Source organism: Lutra lutra, chromosome 2 (assembly GCF_902655055.1).
Source record: "Lutra lutra chromosome 2, mLutLut1.2, whole genome shotgun sequence".
Lineage (NCBI taxonomy): Eukaryota > Metazoa > Chordata > Mammalia > Carnivora > Mustelidae > Lutra > Lutra lutra.
The window spans coordinates 37,085,309-37,110,285 of NC_062279.1; the positions used below are offsets into that span (position 1 = coordinate 37,085,309).

Sequence of the window (24,977 nt, forward strand, 5' to 3'; positions counted from 1 at the left end):
CCCATGGAAGAGGTTGAGTTCAGAATCTTTCTACGTTGCCTTCTTGAATTAGAAACTTTATCTCCATTAGCATTTTAAAGATGTTCCTCTATTGTCATATGGTTTCCACATTTTCTAAAGAAAATCTGTCAAATTGTGTCTCTTTTTTCTGAACCATCAGGATTTTCCCTGTGGGTTTGTTTTTTTTTTAACCAGTCTTCATACTATGTTTGGATGTGTGTGCTTAATTCTTCTTAATGTTTTGTGAGTTTCTTGGAACTCTGGTGTAAATACTATATTATTATATAGATTTTCTTAAAATTTCAATTTGTATTTAATTATCTCTCCAGAAAATTAATTCAATATATTTATTTTTGATACTTGTGCATATTTATATCTTTGTAATTAATTTTCATATATATGTATCATTGTTCTCTTTCTCAATTATTTTAATGTAGGTAGATATCTTTATCTTATTTTTTTCTTGAATGATAAAGATACATTTCTAGTTAAATTTTTTCATTTTTTTCAATTTTTGCCTTTTTGAATGCCTGCTTTCATTCTAAAATGCTTTTTGCATGGATACTATTATTATCCATCTTTTTCTTTTGTTAAGTGTATGAAATGAGAGACTAATCACTTTAATTAAATCAGAAACTGATATGTATTAAGCTTTCATTAGAGTTTAAATAAAGTTCAGTCTATCTAGTTCACTGTTGTTTCTATAGCATAACTCTTCAGGGTTTTCAACTGAGAGTTGTTACATTTACTGAGACTCTTTCCCTTAGCAGATACGTAACCACAACACAGAAATGGCAGAAAAATCCACACTGCTTTATGGAAGTCATCTCCTTATATTTTATTTTGTTATTTTTTAACATTTTTATTTAAAATCAATTAATTAACATATAGTGTATTAGCAGTTTCAGAGGTAGAGTTTAGTGATTCATCAGTTGCATGTAACGCCCAGTGCTCATTTTATCAAGTGCCCTCCTTAGTCCCCATCACCTACTTACCCCATTCCCCCATTTCCCCATTGACCTCCCCTCCAGAAAGCCTCAGTTTGTTTCCTATAGTTAAGAATCTCTTATGGCTTAATCTCCTGTTCTTCACATGTTTAGAAGCAGGAAAAAGCTTTGAGGGGATAATAAACTATATATTGAGACTCCTTGGATCTTCAATTTTATTACTATAGCTATAAAGATCTTTCAACTTCAGCCTATTTTTATGTCTACCATCAATGGCCTGGTTCATTAGCTAAACATATAACTTTGACTTCTCATCCATAACCAGCTTTGCAAATGACCTCCGGGATAAAATAAAGTGCTTATTTTCAGTTCAATAATGACTGTAGGAGTTTCAGCTGAGATCCTGATGTGTCCATTGTGATCCTCTTAGGTGTGCTGTTTTTCTTCAGCACCACAATGCAGTGGTTAAATCTTTCTATCAGAGATTTTTGGGCTAATCTTTCAACTACAATAGAACTAATGGAAGTTATAATAAATAAACTGCTCTTTAAGTAGGTTAGCTCTTCTGAGAATTGAATACATCATGTACATGGATTGGATAGTGAATGTAAAAATTATGACTCCCAAGACTTTTTGGTCTGAGGAAAATATGATGAAAAATAAGATATTAATTTCATAGTTTGACTTGAAAAGACATTTATGCAAAATAGGTTCTTGATCAATAAATCAATTTTAATTTCTTATACATTTATAGATATCTAGACTTACTAAAAATTAGCAAAATAAACTGCATACCATGGTTAAAGTTAAGATATCTTTTTGGATAGTAGACAAGAGTGCTTTCAATTTTTATGAGACTGATGAGTTATCTACTGTACTAACGAGGCACCTTGCTTTCAATTTTTAAATATTTAATTGAAATGATTTTGTGTAATCTTAAATCTAATTTTGTTTTCAACATATTATGGTCATATTTTCTATAATTATGAACAATTTCAGAATTTCAAATATACTAATAAATTATTTTAAATTAATATAAGCTCAATATGGCTAACCACACATTTTTTTTTTCAGATTCAGAATTTGCTCCTGAAGAGTGTTATACTCATCTTAATTCTAAGGCTGATATATCTGGGAACTGTGGTTCAACTCCTTCAGGATACATACAGTGTAAAACTAAGTATGCTTTAAGAAATTTAACTGAGAAATTCTATTTATTGCTTTAAATTAGAAAGTAGCACAAGATAACTAAGCTTATGAGTAGTCAGAATATTACTTGATCAAAAAGTGAGACCATAAATTATAAATGTCTTTAATATAGAATATTTATACTGCTCTTTCTCATATATTCACTTATCCCTTGTACCTTCCCACTTAGTGTTTAATTTATATTGGTACATTGAAAACATTGGTTAAGTGGACTTAACCAATTAAAACTTAAAATTCTTATTTTGCATACTGTCATTTTAATTTTACAAAAGATGAGCATTCTTACAGTGATGAAATGAAAATGCATGAATTTTTACTATCCAGTAAGTAAAGCGCTATGTTTAAAACATGGGCTCTATAGCCATACATCTTTGTTTCAAATACTAATCCCACTGCTTACCTACTTGTGTGATAATGTGCATCATTTTTCTGATATGTTAAATATGAATATTAATCCCATTAACACAATTGGGCTAATGCCAGTGTGGAATTTAGATACTCTATTGAAAATATTTAGAGTGGGACTGACACACAGTATGCACTGTAGGAGAGTTATTTATTAAATCTTATAATTAATATATATATATTAGATCTAGAATGTTACTGTTATTATAATATTTTATTTTGATATGATTTCAAAATTGGTTTGATAGTAAAGTTCTGTAAAACACTTCCAGTTTGCATGAATAGTACAGATTCCCCATATATCTTTATCCAGTTTTACCAATTGTTTACATTTTCTCCATTTGTTTTATTTATCCTTCTTTTTTTTTCCAACTTTCCTCTCATGTCATCAAAATGATTTTCCTAAACCATTTGAAAGAATATTGAAAACTATCCTTCTTTACCTCTAAATAAATCATGTGTCTTTCCTGAGAATAAAGATATTTTCTTACATAACTATATTGTAGCTATAAAACATGGTTCATATTAAAACTTCTTTAATTGTCTCAGTGAAATATTTAGACTTATTTTGCCTTTTTCAGGAACTAATCCAGTCATATATTTGCATTTAGTTATAATGTATTTTTAAGCTTTAATCTAGAATTTTTTTTGTTTTACTTTTTTTTCTTTTCCATGGGTTTTCTTTTTTTAATGCTATGGAGTAATTGTTTTAAAGATTTCCCTCATAAAAAAAAAAAGATTTCCCTCAATTTGGTTTTGATGGATATTTTTCATAATTAGACTCAAATTAAGCATTTTGGCATTCTTACTACTGAAGTGATGTATGTCTTGGTGCAATTTTTAAAGGGTACATGATACTTTTTCTCAATCTTGGATATTTTAGATTAAATTATATTGAGACCATGGACATACTTTGTTCCCTTACAAACTTAGACTCACTAGGTTTAAAATCCATTGGTGATTTCTAACTCCATTATTGACTCTGCTTTTAAATTAGAAATGTACTGTAGGAAGTATTCCCTTCACTATATTTATTTATTTGTTTATGTATTTATGTCAGTTCAGACTCAGCAATTCTTATTTTGTTCAATAGTGTAGAATACATTACTGTTATTACTTATGTCAATTCTTTTTCAAATGTATCAGTTTGGCTACTGAGAGTCTCTTATTTGGCCACAGTGTTCTCATTTTCAAAAGTGTATATGACTCTTCAAGAACTTCCAAATTTTTCTAGCACAAAGTGTTCTAGGCTCCTGTTTTACCCCTACTCTGGATTCAGCTATTTATCCAAGTAGCCCATATACCTTTGAGTAGAGAATAATATTTAAAAAATAAATATTTGGACACCAGTGTGCTTATTTCCACTGTCTTTCATTACTTCTAAGCCTTCTTAGTCAACAGAGCTAGAACATACATGTAATATATGCACATACATGTATCACACAATTACATATATGTTCATGTATCTCTGTATTTAAAACATGAACTTAAAGAAATAATTTTATTTTTGATTAAACACCACAAAGTACTTATAATCTTATATACGAATAAGGAAGACTGGAGAGAAGTTAAAGTTGTAACTGAATGAGCAACAGTCACTCATATTAGCTAGATGAGAGGGATGTTTGGTAGATTTGTTGTTTGGGCAACATTTATATCTTGTATTTCCATATTCAAGACATAATTTATGGAACAGGTTTGTCTTTTTCTTGATCCTTTATGATCACAGAGTGACATGGCTTAAAGTTGATATTCCCAAAACTGCTTATAATCAACAGTTGTGCATGATGATCTAGCTATAAGTGCAAGTCAGTCTATAACAGCTCTCATGTCTTGCTGTTAATACTTACACCTGAATGTCAAGAGCTGTTTTCTCTTTTCCATTTTCCTTTTTTGTCCAAAAGCAGAAAAGTTCAGGCCATAGGAAATTGCTCTAAGATATCTCTATTTTCATCATTGCTAAGATTTTGCTGATTAGGATGTTATTTTTAGAACATGTTGTATATATTTTATTTGGTCTTTGTCTCCCTTCCCACTTTTGGTGCAGGACAATTTGTTGAATCCTCTGATATATCAGTGGGTGTGTGGCATTTGAGACCTCCAAAACTACTCATAAGCCAAATAAAAATTTTACGGTATAACATCTACTATAAACAGATGTTCACATTATCCACCAGACACAATTTTCAGGATATCCATTTTGTTAAAATACTGCATATATCTTAAAAAACATAAATAGTGATAACTCTACAAGATATAATTCATTTACTTTTGTTAATCTAACTTAAGCTCTTAAAATCTTAATTTTTTAAGTTTTTATTTAAACTCTAGTAAACATACAGTATATTAGTTTTAGGTATACAATTTAGTGATTCAACCATATATACAACACCTGATGCTCATCACAAGAGCATTCCTTAATCCCCATCACCTATTTAACCCATCTCCCTCCACCCACCTCTCCTCCGGTAACCATCAGTTTGTTCTCTATAATTAAGAGTCTGTTTCTTGGTTTCTCTCTCTCTCTCTCTCCTTTCCCGTATACTCATATGCTTTGTTTCTTAATTTGCATATATGTGTGAAATCATATGGTCTTTGTCTTTTGCTGATTGACTTCTTTCACCTAGCCCAATACTCTAGCTTGATCCATATCATTGCAAATGGCAAGATTTCATTCTTTCTTATGGCTTAGTAATATTTTCCATTATATACAGATATCACTTATTCTTTACCCATTCATTAGTCAGTGGATCTTGTACCATTTCCATGGTTTGGCTACTGTAGGTAATGCTGTTGACAACATAGGGGTGCAAGCATCCCTTCAAATCAGTATTTTTGTATCCTTTGGGTAAATACAAAATAGTGCAGTTGCTGGATCATAACTTAACTTTTTGAGGAACTTCCACACTGTTTTCCAGAGGCTTGTACCAGTTTGCATTCCCACCAACAGTGCAAGAGGTTCGCCTTGCTACATATCCTCACCCAAACCCATTATTTCTTGTGTAATTGACTTTAGCCATTCTGACAGATATGAGGTGACATCTCACTGTATTTCCTTGATGATCAGTGATGTGGAGCATCTTTTCACATGTTTGTTAGCCATCTATATGTCCTCTTTGGAAAAATGTTTATTCATGTCTTCTGTCCATTTCTGAACTGGTTTATTTGTTTTTTGAGTGTTGAGTTATATCAGTCCTTTATATATTTTGGATACTAACCCTTTATGGATATGTTATTTGCAAATATTTTTTCCCATTCTGCAGGTTGCCTTTTAGTTTTGTTGATGGTTTCCTTCACTAGGCAGAAGTCTTCATAGTTTGTTTTTTGTTTTTGTTTTGTTTTGATTTTGTTCCCCTTGCCTCAGGAGACATATGTAGTTAGAAGTTGCTGTAGTCAGTGTCAAAGAGGTTACCGCCTATTTTCTTCTCAGGATTTTGATATTCCTGTCTCATATTTAGGTTTTTCAACCACTTTGTATTTTTGTGTATCATGTAAGAAAATGGTCCACTTTCATTTTTCTGCATGTTGCTGTCCAGTTTTCCCAACACCATTCCTTAACAAAACTGTCTTTTTCCCATTGGATATTCCTTCCTGCTTTGTTGAAGATTAATTGACCATGTAGTTGTGGGTTCATTTCTGGGTTTTCTATTCTGTTTTATTGATTTATGTATGTATTTTTGTGCCAGCACCATACTGTTTTGATTACTACAGCTTCATAATATAATTTGAAGTCCATAATTGTGATGCCTCCTGCTTTTCTCTTTCAAGTTTGCTTAGGCTATTTGGGGTCTTTTGTGATTCCATACAGATTTTAGGATTGTTTGTTCTAGTTCTGTGAAAAATGCTGATGGTATTTTGATAGAGATTGCATTGAATGTGTAGATTGCTTTGAGTAATATGGACATTTTAACAATATTTGTTCTTCCAATCCATGAGCATGGAATGACTTTCTTTGTGTCATCTTTAATTTCTTTCATCAGTGTTTATATTATAGTTTTAGAGTACAGACCTTTTACCTCTTTGTTTAGGATTATTCCTAGGTTTATTATTATTAGGTTTATTCCTGTTATTGTTTTTGGTGCAATTTTATATGGGATTGATTCCTTAATTTCTTAAGTTCTCTTTCTGCTGCTTCATTATTTTTGTATAGAAATGTGACAGATTTCTGTACCTTGATTTTGTATCATGTGATTTTACTGAATTTGTGTATTGGAACTATCAGTTTTTTGGAGTCTCAGGTCTTTTCTATACATTATCATGTCATCTGCAAATAGTTAAAATTTTATTTCTTCCTTGCTGATTTAGATGTCTTTTCTTTGTTTCTCTTTCTCTCTCTCTCTCTTTCATTTCTTTTCTGCTTCTCCTTCTTCTATGCTCTGATTGCTGTGGCTAGGCTTCCAGTACTACATAAAATAACTGTGTTGAGAGTGGACATGCCTGTTTTGTTCCCTGACTGTAGAGAAGAAAAGGTCTTAGTTTTTCCCCATTGAGGATGATATTAACTGTGGGTTTTTCATAAATGACCTTGATTATATTGAGGTATGTTCCCTCTATCCCTATTTTGTTGTGGGTTTTTATCATGAATGGATGTTGTAGTTTGTTGAATTTTTTTTTCTGCATCTATTGAAATGAGCATATGGTTCTTTTCCTTTCTTTTATTAATGTGGTGGTTTACATTGATTTTTCACTTTCTGTAAATATTTGTGCAGAATTATGTTTTCTTTGTTCATTTCCTAGAATTTATCACTAGAGCCATGTTGCTTTGGGCTTTTCTTTGTAATTGGGGAGCACATTTACATTTTAGGCAAATTTAAAGTTCCCACTGGTGTTACTTCTCATCAGTACTTCTCAGGTCCCTCTGGCATATGAAATGCAGCCTCCCTGTCAGCTAGGGATGTGATATGAGGAGAGTTTATCACCACCCTTTATGGAACTATTATTTCCAGGATCATGCCTTTAATTTCTGTCTGGTCTGTCCCTAATTGGGACCTCAATCTTGGGCTCATGGTGCTACTGGTTTTACATTCTTTTCTGACCTTATTGACTATTTTATTCAAAGTGTTGATAGGTGGGGTTTTTTTGTTTTGTTTTGTTTTTTGTTTTTTGTTCTCTTCACCAAATCTAGAACCACTCCTCTGACATTTAATTTAAAGGTTTTCATGGCCACCCGTGCCCTGGTAAATAACAGCATCAACTGGGAGAGGACATAGGAGCAGACTCAACAAAAAAGATCATACCTCCCACTATTCTTGATTTTATGGCAGCTTTTCACAAATGATTTCCACTTTTTTTTTTGTTTTGATCAAATTTTATAGCCCTGAAGTGGTTGTTTTGACTAATTTGACCAGTTTTATATTTGTTTTTGGGGTAGATGATTTAAATATATCTTCTCCCTTTCTCTTATAGCCCTCTCATGTACATTTATCAGCACAATGTTCTTGGTTTTGTGTCTAACTTATCACAAAATCTAGCACTGACCTATGATAAATACTGTCATCTAACTAGGAATAAAAAGACACTTCCTCAATCTGATAAAATTATATACATTTTGTACTTCTGCAAAATTTCCACTTAGAGTAAGTTTCTTTCAGTGTGAAGAACTTGGTTTATATTTTCTTTAGTTCAGGACTGCTGGTGATAAATTTTCTTAATTATTGTCTGAAAATGCCATGTTTCATTTTGAAAGATATTTTCTCTGCATATAGAGTGGGAAGACAATTTGTTTCTTTTATGAATCTCCCATTCAGTAATCTTTTGGTTATTATTTTTCTTGGAAAGTCTATCTTAAATTTTATTATTGCTCTTTTGCTTTTAATACTTTTTTATATTCTCATTACAATATCACTTTTTCTGTGTTTTATAGCATTATTTTTATGATATATCTTTCATGGTTTTATTTTAATATTTATTATATAATGCTTTTTGAATGTGGATCTCAATGTCTTGTCTATTTGGAACCCATAATTCTGAGAGTAGGTGTTATGTTTGAACAGGGAAAAGAAAATTCAATGAGCTGGTAATTAGATTAACTTTACCAATTTTTAAAAATGGAGTAAGTTTGGAATCGCTTATCTTTAAAAATTGAAAAAAAAAAAGTGATGGAATTGTTACCAAGAAAGTGATCAGGCTAACTGTGAAGTAGTTAAAAATTATTAAAATATTGTTATTTTTAACAATGCAGGCAAGGTCTTTATACTTTTTCTGTTATTTTATAATTAATTGCATGCATCTTTTTGCATGCCTTAAATGCTTTACCTAAATCTTTTTGCTTTATAAATGATATCATAATATCTTTTTGTTAAAGTCTAATGATTTCAATTATTCATAAATTTTAGGGATCTGCTGTGTGGAAAATTAATATGTCAACATAAAAATGAAGAAATAATAAAAATTCCAAATGCCACTGCTATTTATGCCAATATAAGTGGACACCTCTGTGTTGCTTTGGATTTTCCAGAAGGTGTTAGTGATGGTGAAAGGATGTGGGTAAAAGAAGGAACTGTTTGTGGTGCTAATAAGGTATGTGGCCTTTGTTACCAAATAAATTCCTAATATTTATTTTATTCCTAACATTTTAAACTCTATTTTCAAATATATGTTTAAAATTTTTCTCATAATTTAATTGCACATTTGATTTCAAAAATAAAAAAAGAAACTTTAAAAATAAGAAAAAAATTTAAGTCTTCATTCACACACAGATTATTTTTCTATAAATATTTTATTGGCTATTTCATATATTTTTCATGGAAATTATGTATATTTGTTGAATATATTGCCTGTGAAATCCTTGATTGTCTTGATGGTCTCTATAAATTTCTGTTCTATGTTCTATGTTACTCTTGGGTTCTGTCTTCTTTTATAGAGCTCCCCCTTAATATTTCTGGTAGTGCCGAAGTGGTGGTCACAAACTCTTTTAAACTTAGCCAGTCTTGGAAGATCTTTATGTCTATATCCATTTTGAATGTCAACCTTGCTGGATAAAGTATTTTTGGCTGCATGTTCTTCTCATTTGTTGCCCTGAATATGTCTTGCCAGACCTTTCTGGCTTGCCAGGTTTCTATGGACAGGTCTGACGTTATTCTGATGGACCTTCCTCTGTATGTAAGGAATCTCTTCCCCCTGGCTGCCCTTAGGACTTCTTGTCTAAAATTATTCATGAATTTCACAATCAAGTGTCTGGAGGTCTTTCTAGAGTCATTGATCTTGGGGGTTTCCTTTTGCCTCTAGGACACAAACACTTGTTCCATTCCCCAGACTGGGGAAATTTTTATCCAGAATTTGTTCAACTATATCTTCTAGTCTTCTTTCTTTCTCCACCCCCTCAGGGATCCCAATAATTTTGACACTGGAACATTTCATGGCATCATTTATTTCCCTAATTCTGTTTTTGTGGCTTCTAAGCTGTTTGTTCCAGGCCTCCTCCTGATCCTTCTTATCTATCCATTGGTCTTCTAGATCACTAATTCTATCTTCTGCCTCGTTTACCCTAGCTGTTAGAGTATTTAGATTAGATTGGATCTCATTGATAGCATTTTTAACTTCTTCCACGTCAGCCCTCGCTTCTACCCTTAGAGATTCTTTGTTGTCACTAATGTTTTTTCCCAATCTAGCCATTGCCTGGATAACTGTTACCTTGAATTCCCTTTCTGACATATTGTTTATGTCCATATCCAGTAGTTCTGTGGCAGAGGGCACAGTCTCTGAATTTTTCCTCTGTTGGATATTCCTTCTTCTAGTCATTTTGGTGAGAGGTGGTCAAGGGGATGTATAGCTGAATATATCAAGCACAATCCAGGCAAGGTGCACCCTGGAAATTTTCAGAGCAATTAGAAGTCACCACCAAAAAGAAAGAAAAGTGAAAAAAAGAGAGAAAGAGAAAAAGCAAAGAGAGAAAACCCAGTCAAAATGAGCTCCCAAAGTAAGATTTATATTGGATTTATTATGGAATATGTTGTATTAAACCTCTAATTGTAATTGCAAGTAGGCTAAAAAAATTAAGAGAATAAGAATTGTGAGAATGAATTAAAAAAAAGTTCTATCTATGAAATATACAATACTGGGAGCTTAATATATTGTTTTTCCATGATGTTGGGGTTTTATAGTTTTATGGGGACCCTGTGGTGGCTGTCCTCTCATTCTTTTGGCTTGTCTTCTGTGGGAGGGGCCTGCTGTGTTGTTCTCCCGTCAATCTTGCTTGGATTGAGTCATCCTGCAAGTTTTCAAGGGACTGGGCTCTGTGGAAACTGATTTTTCAGGCTTTTGTTCTGTGGGGTTTTTTGTTTTTTGGTGGCTTTTTGTGGCTTTTCAGAGGGTCAGAGCAAAGAAAGAATTTGTCTGTACCCAGATCTCCACCTCGAAGAGAAGTCTCAGACTGTTCCTCACTTGGTGATCCAGAACACACAGACTCCCCCTCTGCAAACTCCTCTGAACAATGCAAACTCCCACAGGTGGTGCACACCCCCAGCCACCATCCAATGGGTCTGGGGAGCCTGCTTCTGGTGCCTGCTTTTGCGGGGACTGTTGTCTGGAGTCCAGGCCACGCCAGATACTCCCAGCCCAGTGGTCATGCAGGTCACAGAAGGTTGTCACAGTGGGATCCCAACCAGAGATCATTCAGGGTTCTTTCTGGCACAGGCTGGGAGTGTTCAGACCCTGCGGCTGGTCATGCAAGGCTGTAATCCTAGAGACCGCAGGCTGGCGCCCACACCATGCTCTCTAAGGTGGGGGCAGGAGTCCGCCCAGCCTGAGCAGTGGTGCAAGCAGCGGGAAACCCCTGGCTCAGGGACCACGGACTTGAGGTTCTGCATGGGTGGTTCTCTCTGGCATGGGTGGTCACTGGCAGTGACCATCCTGGGAACGTGGTCTTAGGTCCCTGCCTGTGACCACCCGATTCCACCAGTTGCCCCTTAAGATCTTTTGTTCTTTTTGAGTGCTTTTAGCCAGACTCTGGCTAATTAATGAAAGTTAATTCTGGTCCCCAATCACAGGGCACTTTTGTATTGGTGTATTACTTTCCAATGGGTCACTTCTGGTGGCTCCCTCCCCCTTCTGTTTATCCTCCAATATCAGTCCGAGTGTTCCCACTCCAATTTACCTCTCCACTGAGGTCTTTTGTCCCCATAGAGATCCAGAAGTGTATAATCTTACATCAGGCTGATTTCATGGGTGTTCAGTGTTCTGGTAGATATTCAGCTCACTTTAGGTGACCAGTTGAAATAAGGTCTCCTACTTTTCCACCATCTTGCCCCTCCTCCCCAAATTGCTTTTTTATTATAATAAATGAATTTCATTTTTTTTCAAAACATTTCTGTCTAGATTAATTTGACTTATCTTGCATTTTATTTACACTTAATCACATTATAGTGTGTATTACATAAATATTCTGCTTTCCCACCACCCTTTCAACCATGGAAAATAATTCAATTTGTTTAGACTGTATATTCCCCATATATTAACAAACAGTATATTGTCTATTAGGATGCCCTTGTTTGCTATAAATACCAGTATATACTGTTCTCACAATATGAGTTTAGTGACTGTATTTCCTATCTTAGTTTTTAAAACACCAAATATAAAATACATACTACTTTTTGTGGTAAAACATGCATAGCATAAAATTTACCCCCTTAATCATTTTCAAGTGTGCAGTTCAGAAGCACAAGTCCATTCACATTGCTGTGCAACCACCATTACTATCCATCTCCAGAAAATTTTCATCATTATAAACTGAAACTCTGTAAACATTAAACTATAACTCTCCAATGAGCCCTCCCACAGCCCTGATAATCACTATTCTACTTTCTGTCTTTATAAATTTGCATATTCTAGGTACCTAATCCAAGTAGAATCATACAGTATTTATCCTTTTGAGTCTGATTTATTTCACCTGACATAATGTTTTCAAAATCATCCATTTTGTTGCTTTATCAAAATTTCATTCCTTTTTAAGTCTGAATAATATTCCATTGCATGTTTAGAGCATATATTGCTTATCCTCTTATATGGAAATGGATATTTGGTTTGTTTCATTTTTGACTGTTGTAAATAAGATTTCTACCTCTATTGGTGTACAAATCTCTGTTCAGACTTTGATTGTTTTGTTTATATTGTTTTGTTTTGATATAGACCTAAAGGAATTTCTGGATCATATGACAATTTTGTTTAATTTTTGAAGAACTCCCAAACCATTTTCCACTACTTTACATTTCTGCCACCAATGCACAAGGATTGCAATGACTTTACATCCTCACCAACATTTGTTCTTTTCATTTTTTTATAATAGCCATTTTAATAAGTATGAAGTAGTACTTTGTTATCATTTTTATTCTTTAATGGTTAGTGATATTGAGCATCTCTCTATATGTATATTGGATATTTGCATATCTTCTGAGAGAAATGTTTATTCCCAATCTTTCCTCATTTAAAAAAAATTGAATTTTGAGAGTTTTAGTAGCTCTTTTTATATTCTAAATATTAATCTTAATCAAATATATGATTTGAAAATATTTTCTCCCAATCCATGGGACTCTTTTAACAGTTGATAGTGTCCTTTGATGCACAAAAGTTTTTTATTTAGATGAAATACAATTTATCTATTTTTTTTCTTTTTGCCTGTGCTTTTTGTGCCATATTCAGGATATCATTGCTAAACCCAATATCATGAAATTTTCTCCAGTATTTTTTGAGGAGTTTTATAGTTTTAGTACTTATGTTTGGGCCTAGAATACATTTATAGTTAGTTTTATTTATGGTGTAGGGTAAAGGTCCTTGTTCATTTATTTTTTATGTGGATATCTAGTTTTTCCAGCATCACTTATTAAATAGACTTTTTTTTTGCCCCATTGAATTTCTGTGGCAGCCTTACTGAAAGTCATTTGACCATATATCCAAGACTTTATGTCTGGACTCTTTATTCCTTTCCATTGGTCAATATGGCTGTCTTTGTCAGTCCTACATTTTATTGATTACACAACTTTTTATTAAATTTGAATGATCTTTTTAGCTATTTGTGATCCTTTGATGCTATAATAATTTTTAGAATGAGTTTTCCTATTTCTGCAAAACAGATAAACAAAAACCCAAGGGATTTTATAAGGATTGCATTGAATCTGCATTTCACTTTAAGTAAGTAGTATTGACACCCTAACCATACAAGTCTTCCAATCATTGAATATGGAATACATTTCCATTTGTGTCTTCTTTAATAATTTTCATCAGAGTTTTGTAGTTTTCAGTGTATAAGTCTTCTATATCCTTGATTAAGTTTATTCCTAAGTATTTTATTCTTGTTGATATTATAAATGGAACTGATAATTTCATCCCCTTTTCAGAAAGTTTACCCTTTGTGTGTAGAAATGCATCCAATTTTTATGTCTTGATTTTGTATCCTGCAACTTTGCTGTATTTCTTTATTCATTCTAATATTGTGTGTCTCTCTGTGTGTAGTATTTATGGTTTTCTACAAATATGATAATGTTATTTGGAAAAAGATGATTATGCTCTTTTCTTCACAACTGGGATATTTTTATTTCTTTTTATTGTTCTAGATAGAATTTCCAGTCCCAAGTTGAACAGAAGTCATGAAAACAGTCATCTTTGTTTTGTTCCAGATCTTAAAGAAAAAATTTTAACTCATCATTGAGTGTTATGTTAGCTCTCTCTCTCTCTCTCTCTCTCTGTCTCTCACTGTGTGTGTGTGTGTGTGTGTGTGTGTGTGTGTGTGATTCACCAATTTCATCCATCCACCTCTGGTAACCATCAGTCTGTTCTCTATAGTTGAGTCTATTTTTTCGGTTTGCCTCTTTTTTTGTTGTTGTTTCTTAAATTCCACTTATGGTGAAACCATATGGTATTGTCTTTCTCTGACTGACTTATATACTCAGCATTATACTCTCTAATCCATGTTTTTGCAAATGGCATGATTTTGTTCTTTTTATGACTAATATTCTTTTTTTTTAAGATTTTATTTATTTATTTGACAGAGATCACAAATAGGCAGAGAGGCAGGCAGAGAGAGAGGAAGGGAAGCAGGCTCCCTGGTGAGCAGAGAGCCGGATGCGGGGCTCGATCCCAGGACCCTGGGATCATGACCTGAGCCGAAGGCAGAGGCTTTAACCCACTGAGCCACCCAGGCGCCCCCATGACTAATATTCTAGTATATAAATATACCACATATTCATTATCCATTCATTCATTGATGGACATTTGGGCTCTTTCCAATATTTGGCTATTATAAATAATGCTACAATAAACATAGGGGACATACATCTTTTCAAATTAGTGCTTTTGTATTCTTTGAGTAAATATCCAGTAGTGCAATTGCTGGATAATATGGTAGTTCTAGTTTTAATTTTTTGAGGAAACTCCATACTGTTTTCCATGGTGGCTCTGTTAGTTTGCATTCCCGCCACCAGTGCACAACATTCCTTTTTCTCCACATCCTCATAGATACTTGTTTCTTGAGTTTTTAAAAAAGATTTTATTTATTATTTGACAGAGAGAGAGATCACAAGTAGGCAGGGAGGCAGGTAGAGAGAGAGGGGGAAGCAGTCTACCTGCTGAGCAGAAAGCCTGATGTGGTGCTCGAGCCCATGACCCTGAGATCATGACCTGAGCCAAAGGCAGAGGCTTAACCCACTGAGTCACTCAGGTGCCCCTGTTTTTTGTGTTTTTGATTTTAGCCATTCTGACACATATGAGGTGATATCTCATTGTGGTTTTGATTTGCATTTCTCTGATGATGCGTGATGTTGAAAATCTTTTTGTGTGCCTCTTGACCACCTGGATGTCTTCTTTGAATAAATGTTCATGTCTTCTGCAAATTCTCTAATAAGATTATTTGTTTTTGTGGTATTGAATTATATAAGTTCTTTGTATATTTCTGTACTAATCTTTTATGGATGCCATTTTTTTTTCTTTTTGCATGCAGCTGTTCAGTTCTAACAGCAGTTGTTGAATATACTTTTTTTCCCATTGCATATTCTTGCATCCTTTGTTGAAGATTAATTGACCATATAATCATGGGTTTATTTCTGGGCTCTGTGTTCCATAGATCTCTGTGTCTATTTTTGTGCCAGTACCATTTTCTTTTGATCACTACAGCTTTGTGATATATTTTGAAATCTGGGATTGTGAGAGCTCCAGTTTTATTCTTGTTTTACTTCTTTTTAATGGACTGTACAGAGAATATTTAATATGAGCATTTTTTTCTTTATTTACCTAGACTGTAGGAGTTAAACAGAGCATCTTTCAGATGTATTTCTTTAAAAGATTTTATTTATTTATTTGAGTGCATGAGAGAGAGAGAGAGGAAGACCAGGAGCAGGATGGAGAAGTAGAGAGAGAAGCAGACTCCCTCTGAGAAGGGAGCCCAATGCAGGACTCAATCCCAGGATCCTAGGATCGTGACCTGAGCAGAAGGCAGATACTTAACCAACTGAGATACCAGATACCTCTCAGATGTATTTTAAGCATCTACATTTTGTTTTGAGATATGGATTCCCATTTTTATTAAACCTGAATTACTATTAAATCACCAGTACTATTGAAGCAAACTTCTAATTTTTCCCCAGAATTAATTCTTGCATTCACACTATTGCCAGGTCAATTTGAAGTACCCTTTTAAGATGATTAAAGTACACGACTCCATCCCACTCACTCACCCTATAACTCAATTCTAGCATATTCCACTTATGTGATTTCTTTTCTTAAAAAAAAAAGGCTCTTAACTTACTTGATGATATAGCTTTTTTAAACTCTATACCCAATGTGGGCTTGAACTCAGGACCCCCAAGGTCAAGAGTCACATGATTTACCCACAGAGCCAGCCAGTGCCCCTTGATATAACTTACTGCCTTTAGTATAAAATCTCTTCTCCACCTAGAAGGCAAAGAATAAGTCTTCATCATTAGCCATATATGCTCAAAAATATTCTAATTATTGTTAAATAGAACATAATTATAATAGATAGTGTTTGTTGCATATTTATTATGGGCCCCACTGTATATATAAGATATTTCCTTTAACTCTCTCAACAATTCTAAGAGGTAAATACTGATATTAGAGGAAGCTAAAACTTAAGGAGGCTATTTATGTGCTCCAAAACATACAGCTGGCAATTAAATGAAATGTGACTAGAACCAAGGTCCATCTGCTTCCAAAGCCCTGCTGTTAACTACCACACCAATATTTCCCAAACTTGCTTGATCCTTAAGAATCACCTGAAGCTCCACTCACAAAAACAAATTCCCAGGCACCATCTCAGACCTAAGGAATCAAAATCTCCAGAGGTTATAGTTTTGCTTTTCAAGATTTCTTTGGATATTTGGGGTCTTTTATGGTTCCATACAAATTTTAGTATTATTCTAGTTCTGTGAAAAATGCTGTTGGTATTTTTCTTTAGAGAGAGAGAGAGAGAATGAGCAGGGAGGAATAAAGGAAGAAGGAAAGAGAACTCTTAAGCAGGCTCCACACTCAGTGCAGAGCCTGATCTCGGGGCTCAATCTCATGACCAGAGATCATAACCTGAGCCAAAATCAAGAGTTGGTTGCTTAGCCAGCTGAGTCACACAGGCAACCCACATTCTGTTGGTATTTTGATAGGGATTGCATTAATCTGTAGACTGCTTCAGATAGTATGGACATTTTAACTATATTTGTTTTTCCAGTTCATGAACTATAATATCTTTCTATTTGTGTAATCTTCAATTTCTTTCATCAATGTTTTATAGTTTTCAGAATACAAATCTTTAATCTTCTTGGTTAAGTTTATTCCAAGGTATTCTATTATTTCTGATGTAATTGTAAATGTATTATTTTCTTAATTTCCCTTCCTGTCACTTCATTATTTGTGTGTAGGAATGCAATGGATTTCTGTATATTAATTTTGTATCCTGTGACCTTACTGAATTCATTTATCAGTTCTGATAGTTTTTTGGTGAATTCTTTATAGCTTTCTATATATAGTATTATGTCATCTGAAGATAATAAAAGTTTTACCTCTTCCTAACTAATTTTATTTCTTTTTGTTGTCTGATTTCTGTGGCTAGGACTTCCGGTACTATGTTGAATAAAAGTACTGAGATTGGATATTTTTTTTTTTGCTTAAGTCTTGGGGGAAAAGCTGCTAGTTTTTCCCTGTTGAGGATGATATTTGCTGAGTGTTTTTCATATATAGACTTTGTTATGTTGAGGCATGTTTCTCTAAACCTACTTTGCTGGGTTTTTTATTATGAATGGATTTTGTACTATGTCAAATGCTTTTCTACATCTATTGAAATGATCATACGATTTTTATACTTTCTTTTACATTGACTTACATTACATTTTCACATTGACTGAGTTGTGAATATTGAGCAATTCTTGCTTCCTGGGAATAAATCCCACTTGATTGTGGTGAATGCTCTTTTAAAATATATTGTCAGATTCAGTTTACTAACATTTTGTTGAGGAATTTTTTTGTTTGTTTGTTTATTGAAGATTTTTGCAGCTATGTTCATCAGAGATATTGACCTCTAGTCTCGTTCTTTCTTCTCTCTCTCTCTTTTGTAGTGTCTTTATCTGGTTTGGTTATCAGGGTAATGCTGACCTCACAGAATGAATTTGAAACTTTTCCTTCCTCTTCTATGCTTTTTTTTTTTTTTTTGGAATAGTTTGAGGAGAATAAGTATTAACTTTTCTTTAAATGTTTGGTAGATGACTTCCTCTGTGAAGTCATCTAGTCCTGAACATTTTTTTTTAAGATTTTATTTATTTGACAGACAGAGATCACAAGTAGGCAGAGAGGCAGGCAGAGAGAGAGAGCGGGGAAGCAGGCTCCCCACTGAGCAGAGAGCCGGATGCAGGGCTCAATCCCAGGACCCTGGGATCATGACCTGAGCTGAAGGCAGAGGCTTTAACCCACTGAGCCACCCAGGCGCCCCAGTCCTGAACATTTTTAAAAAGTTTTATTTATTTATTTGAGAGAGAGAGAGAAAAAAAAAAACAAAACAAGTGGGATAGGGGCAGATGGAAAGGAAGAAGCAGACTCTCTGCTGAGCAGGGAGCCCAAAGTAGGACTCAATCCCAGGACCCTAAGATCATGACCTGAGCCAAAGGCAGGCACTTACCCAAAGGAGTAACCCAGGTGTCCCTGGTCCTGAACTTTTGTTTGTTGGAAGGGTTTTTTTTTTTTTTTTTGCTTTTTTTTTTTTTAAATTACTGATTCAATTTCATTGGTTATCCATCTGTTCAAATTTTCTGTTTTTTCCTGATTCAGTTTTGGGAAATTATATGTTTCTGGGAATTTATCTATTTCTTTTATGTCATCCAATTTTTTGGCAATAATTTTTCACACTATTCTCATAAATAGTTGTCTTTCCATGATGTCAGTTTTTATTTCTCTTCTTTAATTTCTGATTTCCTTTATTTGAGTCCTCATTTTTTTTTTTCTGAGTCTGGATAAAATTTTATCAATTTTGTTGATATTTCCAAAGAATCAGCTCCTGGTTTCACTGATCTGTTCTATTGTTCTTTTAGTTCCCATTTAATTTTGTTTTTTCTTCTGCTGCTCTAATCTTTGTTTTCTTCTTTCTACTGGTTTGGAGTTTTTTTTTTTTTTTCTTTTTATCTTTCTTTCTTTAGTTCTCTTAGGTGTAAGGTTAGGTTGTTCATTTGATATTTTTCTTGCTTCTTGAAGTAGGCCTGTGTTGTTACAGACTTTCCTCTTAGAGGAGCTTGTCCTGCATCCCAAAGTTTTTGGACCATTGTGTTTTCATTTGTCTCTATGTGTTTTTTAATTTCCTTTTTGGTTTCTTAGTTGACCCATTCATTGTTAAGTAGCATGTTATTTAATCTCCATTTATTTGTGTCCTTTCCAGATTTTTCTTGTGGTTGATTTCTGGTTTCCTAACATTATAGTCAGAGAGATGAAAGACGAATGACATGACTTCAATCTTTTTGAATTTGCTGAGATTTTCTTTGTTCTAATACATAATATATGCTGGACAATGTTCTAATTGCACTTGAAAAGAATGTGTGTCTGCTGTTTCAGGATGGAATGTTCTGAATATATTTGTTAGATCCATCTGGTCCAATGTGCCATTGAAAGCCACTGTTTATTTTTTGATTTTTCTGTTTGGATGATCTATCCATTGATTTAAGTGAAGTGTTATAGTCTCCTACTATTAGTATATTACTCTTGATTATTTCCTTTGTGTTTGTTTTTAGCTGATTTATGAATTTGAATTCTTCCATGTTGGTAGCATACATACTTAGAATTGTTATATGTTCTTGTTGGATTATTCCCTTTATGATTATATTGAGTCCTTCTTTGTGTCTTATTACACCCTTTGTTTTAAAATTTTATTTTCTCTTATGTAAGTATTGTTATTGTTGTTTCTTTTCACTTCCATTGTCATAATTATTGCTTTTCTGTCTTTTCACTTTCAATCTCATGTGTTTTTGGTCTGAAATTAGTCTCTTATAGGTAGCATATAGAAAGGTCATGCTTTCTTTTCCATCCTTTCACTCTATATTTTAAAAAAATTATTTGTTTACTTGAGAGAGCAAGACAGAGTGTTAATGAGGGAGGAGGAGAGGAAGAGAATGCTCAAGCAGACTCCTTGCACAGAAAAGAGCCTGACATGGGGCCCTATCCCAAACCCAAGACCATGACCTGAGGCAAAATTGAGTTGGATACTCAACTTACTGAGCCACTCACCCCTGTATCTTTTGATTAGAACATTTAGTCCATTTACATTCAAAATAATTATTCATAGTTATGTACTTACTACCATTTTGTTACTTGTTTAATGGTTGTTTTTGTCATTCTCTGTTCCTTTCTTTTTGGTCTCTTCTTTCACGATTTGTTGGCTTTCTTTAGTGATATATTTTATTTTATACACCTTTATTACTGGTTTTTGATTCATGGTTATCATGTTTATATATAGCATAACCTGTATATACCAGTCCATATTAAGTTGATGATTGCTTAAGATTGAACCCATTATTTAACTCTTTTTAAATTTTAGGTATGTAGTACCATCCTTTACATCCTTTTATTTTGTGAATCCCTTGACTCATTTTAAAAATTTTATTTTTAAATTTAAATTCAATTAATTAATACATAATGCATTATTAGTTTCAGAGATAGAGGTAATTCATTAATCTTATATAATACCCAATGCTCATTACATCATGTGCCCTCCTACTTTGACTCATTTTTATAGATATACTTATTTTCACTGCTTTTGTGCTTCCAACTTTTCTTATTCCTACTTGTGGTTTTTCCTATCCACTCAAAGAGTCCCCTTTAACATTTCTTATAGAACTGGTTTAATGGCCATGAATTCCTTTAACTTTTGTTTATCTGGGAAACTCTTTATCTCTTTCTATTCTGAATGAGAGGCTTGCTAGATAGAGTGTGGTCACAGCTTTTTTTTTTTTTTCTTTCAGTATTTTGAATATATCATGCCACTCTCTTCTGGCCTGCAAAGTTTCTGCCGAATAATCAACTGATAGCTTTATGGAGTTTCTCTTATATATAACTGTATTCTTTTCTCTTGTTTCTTTTAAAATTCTCTTCATTACTTTTTTTCCCCTCATTTTAATCACCATATCTCTTGGTGTAGACCTTCTCAGATTGATTTTGTTGGGGACTTCTTGTACCTCTTGAGTATGGATTTTTGTTTTCTTCCCTAGATTCAAGAAGCTTTCTACCATTATTTCTTCAAATACATTTTCTGCCAAGTTATCTCTTTCTGGGATCCCATAATGCAAATGTGATTTCACTTTTAGGTGTTGCTGTGTTCCCTAAGTCCATTTTAATTTGTTATTATTATTTTTTCTCTTATTCACTTGATCACTTACATTACTCTTTTCTTGAAGTTGCTGATACATTCTTCTTCCTATAGTCTATTATTTATCCCATCTAATGTATTTTTAAAAATTACTTATTTATTTATTTGAGAAGGGAGAGAGAAAGAGAGCAGAAGAGTTGAGAGGGGGGGAGAGGCAGAGGGAGAGAGAGAAACAGGCTTCCCACTGAGCAGTGAGCTGGATGTGGGACTTGATACCAGGACTTTGGGAGCATGACCTGAGCTGAAGGCAGACACTTAACCAACTGAGCCACCCAGGTGCCCTCTTTAGCCCATTTTTAATTTCAGTTATTGAGTTCTTCATCTCTGATTGGTTCTTTTTTATGTTTTCTGTCTCTTTGTCAAGGGTCTCACTGATGTCCTGCACTCTTTTCAAGTCTAATAATAAGTATCTTTATGACCATTAACTTAAAATCTCTTTCAAACATATTACTTCTCTCAATTTCATTTAGGTGTCTTGCTGTGATTTTGTCCTTTCCTTTCATTCGGGACATATTCTTCTGCCTCTGCATTTTGTCCACCTCTTTGTGTCTGTTTCTATGTTAGGAAAGGAAGTTATGTGTCCTGCTTTAGGAAGCAGAGGTCTTATGAAGAAGAGGTCCTATAGTGCCCTGCAGGTACAATATCCCCGTTTATCAGAAACTGGTGTATCAAGGGTATCTCCTATGTTCATTGTATACACCCTCCTATTATAGCTGAGCTGCTTTTGCCTTCAGTGCAGTCACCTGCCTTAGTTCTTTTTGCCTGTTACAGGCAGGGCTTGGTCCCTGTGCAGTTAGGGGGCAAATCCAGTGAGTTGGGTCAAATCAGGAGCTTCTTAGAGATGTGTTAACACCAAACTGCAGGACACGTTTCCCTGTGTTCTTCCCTGAGTAGTTTTGTGGGCAGTCAGATGACAGACCAGATGACTATCCCCAGCACACTGCTGGGGCTGCAATGGGACCGGTATATATGGTTATCTTCCTCTCTCCCCAGAGGAGGAAGGAGTAGGAGTCACTTAGGTGAGGCACTGGCCCCTGTTGGGATAACTTGCATACTGACAGGTTTGTGGTACTACTTTGAATAGGCACTGGTCAAGGGCATACTGGAGGGGGCAAGCTTGAGGGGGACTTTAGGGGATGGTGTGAGCAAGCTTTGTGTGGGGCTGTTATGGAATGAAACATGAGAAAAGGCCTGGCTGGAAAGAGCATGTCTGCAGGAGAATGAAAGGGCAGGGTGACCCATTAGCAAACTAGCAAACTAGTGTTGATGCTGCACTGTTTCCCACAGGTGTCTGTTTGTATAGGCTGTGGAGCAGAGGCAGGAAATGGTGCCTGACAGTTCCATTGTTCCTGGAGAAATCTCTAAAAGATCCCCCTCCAGCTCATGCTCTGAGATTAGTAAATAAATCTCCCTCTTGTATACCTCAGGTATTTTAAAAACTGCTTTCTATGCGCCATCTTCATAAGGCTGTTTGTTGTGCTATCTCTTTAAGGGCAGGGACTCAAATTTCCTCTCACCTTCCTGGTTCTCCCAGAGCCAACTCCAGTGATATTTAAACTTCCAAGTGTTAAGCCCCACTGATTATAAACCCTTGTGAAATTATTCCCTGTTTTTCAAAGCCAAATATTGTGGGGATTTCTCTTTCCCGTGTGAGTTCCCCTTGCCTGAGCTTTCTGATGTGAGTCTGTATCTCTCCTCTCTCCACACCTGAAATGTCTGTCCCTTCTGTGGTCAGTCTCATAGGTCTATTTCTCTGGATCTAATCTCTGTCCATCATATCCTCTCTAAGATGGTCTCTTCTCTACATTTAGATGTGAAAAATCTGTTCTGCTAGTCTTTGGGCCATTTTGGGGGTTATTTACACAGATGTGGGTGTTATCTAGTTGTATCCATGGGATGTGGTAGACTTAGAATTCTCCTACTCTGCCATTTTCCCTGGAAGTATAGCTGTGTATTTTTTACAAGTAGTCCTTACTATATTGAAGGAGTTTTCTTCTATTCCTAATTTGTTATATATTTTATTAATAATGAAAAGGTATTCAATTTTGTCAAATTTTCTGTTTCAGTGGAGATGGTTGTGTGTTTTTTCCCCTATTATTCCTTTAATGTGGTGTAATCAATGTAATACATTGATTTTTATATGTTGAATCATTTTCATATTTCATGAATTATTCCCACGTAGTCATGATATACAATTTTAAAAAATATCTGTTGAATTCTGTTTACTTGTGTTTTGTTGAGGACATATATTAATATTCATAATTAATATTTGTTTATAACTTTCCATTATTATGGGGTCCTTAGTTCATGTTTTAGGGTAATTCTGGCCTCAGAGAATGCATCTTGGTGTGGGGCACCTTGTTATATTTACTGGAAGAGTTTGAGAAAGATTGACTTACCTCTTCTGTAAATATTTGGTAAAATTCACCAGTGAAAGTATCTGGTCTAGGAATTTTCTTTGTTTCAAGGATTGTGATTACTGATTTAATCTCTTTATGATTTCTAGATTTAGTCAGACATTTTACTTTTTTGTGATTCAGTGTTGGTAGATGGGGTGTTCCTAAAAATTTGTTCATTTTATTAGATTTTCTAAATGTTAGCTCTCAGTTTCAGTTTTTCATCTTATACAGCTTGTTATTTCTGTAAAATTGATAGCTGTGTTCCCAGTTTCATTTGTAATTTAATTATTTGAATATTCTTTCTTTATTTTAATCATTCTAAGTAAATTTTTTTTTCAATCTTGTTGGTCTTCAATTTTTTATTCTCTTTTTTTTCTATTCTTTCTTTGGTTTCTGTTCTAATCTTTACTATTTTCTTCTGCTACCTTTGGGTTTATTAATTAATTTATTTATTGATGGTGCAAGTTTAAGTTGTTGATTTAAAATGTTTCATTTTAGATGTTGATTTATAGTTAAAAATGACTGTTAGCACCATTTTCCTACATCTCATAAATCTGCTGTATTGTGTTTTTGTTTTCATTTGTTTGGGAATATTTTTTAATTTCCCTTGTCTTTTTGTTAACCAATTTTTTTAATTTAAAATGTGATAGTTTCCACATATTTGTCATTTTTCCAGTGTTCCTTCTGTTTTTAATTTGTAGTTTCACTTTAATCAGAAAAAAAAACTTTGTATTATTTCAAACTTCTAAATTTATTAAGACTTTTTTATGACTAAAATGTGGGCTAATATATACAATGTCTATGTGCAGTTGAGACAGATGTGTATTTTGCTGTTTCAAGGAGCATTCTATGCGTCTTATTGTGTCCAATTGGTATAGTGTTGTTGTTTAAATCCTTTATTTTCTTATTGATCTTCTGCCTTATTCTTTTCAAAGGTGGGGTATGAAGGCTATTATTGTAGACCTATTTCTCACAGTAAATCTGTCTTTGTCATATATTTTGGAGTTTTGATGTTTGGTACATACAGTTTATAATCTGTAAGTTTTCTGGTGAGTGGATCACTTAATCTAGAATATACTTTTATGTTTCTTGTAATGGTAGTTTAAGATTTATTTTAACAGCTATTTCCATTCCCTTTTGTTACTATTTACATGGAATATATTTTTTCATCCTTTTAGTTTC

At 33.9% G+C, this 24,977-nt stretch overlaps 1 protein-coding gene across 6 annotated transcripts in view; it reads left to right on the plus strand.

The window, feature by feature from the left end:
• ADAM2 (ADAM metallopeptidase domain 2) overlaps nt 1-24,977 on the plus strand; it is a 142,319-nt gene that overhangs the window by 101,861 nt on the left and 15,481 nt on the right. For all 6 annotated transcript variants that reach the window (XR_007125417.1, XR_007125416.1, XM_047719778.1 and 3 more), the window contains 2 exons: nt 2,022-2,127; nt 8,897-9,080. Coding sequence is in view for 4 of the 6 variants with exons in the window: in XM_047719778.1 (XP_047575734.1) it covers nt 2,022-2,127; nt 8,897-9,080 (290 nt within the window). In the remaining 2 variants the exon portion in view is untranslated. The remainder of the gene's footprint in view (nt 1-2,021; nt 2,128-8,896; nt 9,081-24,977) is intronic.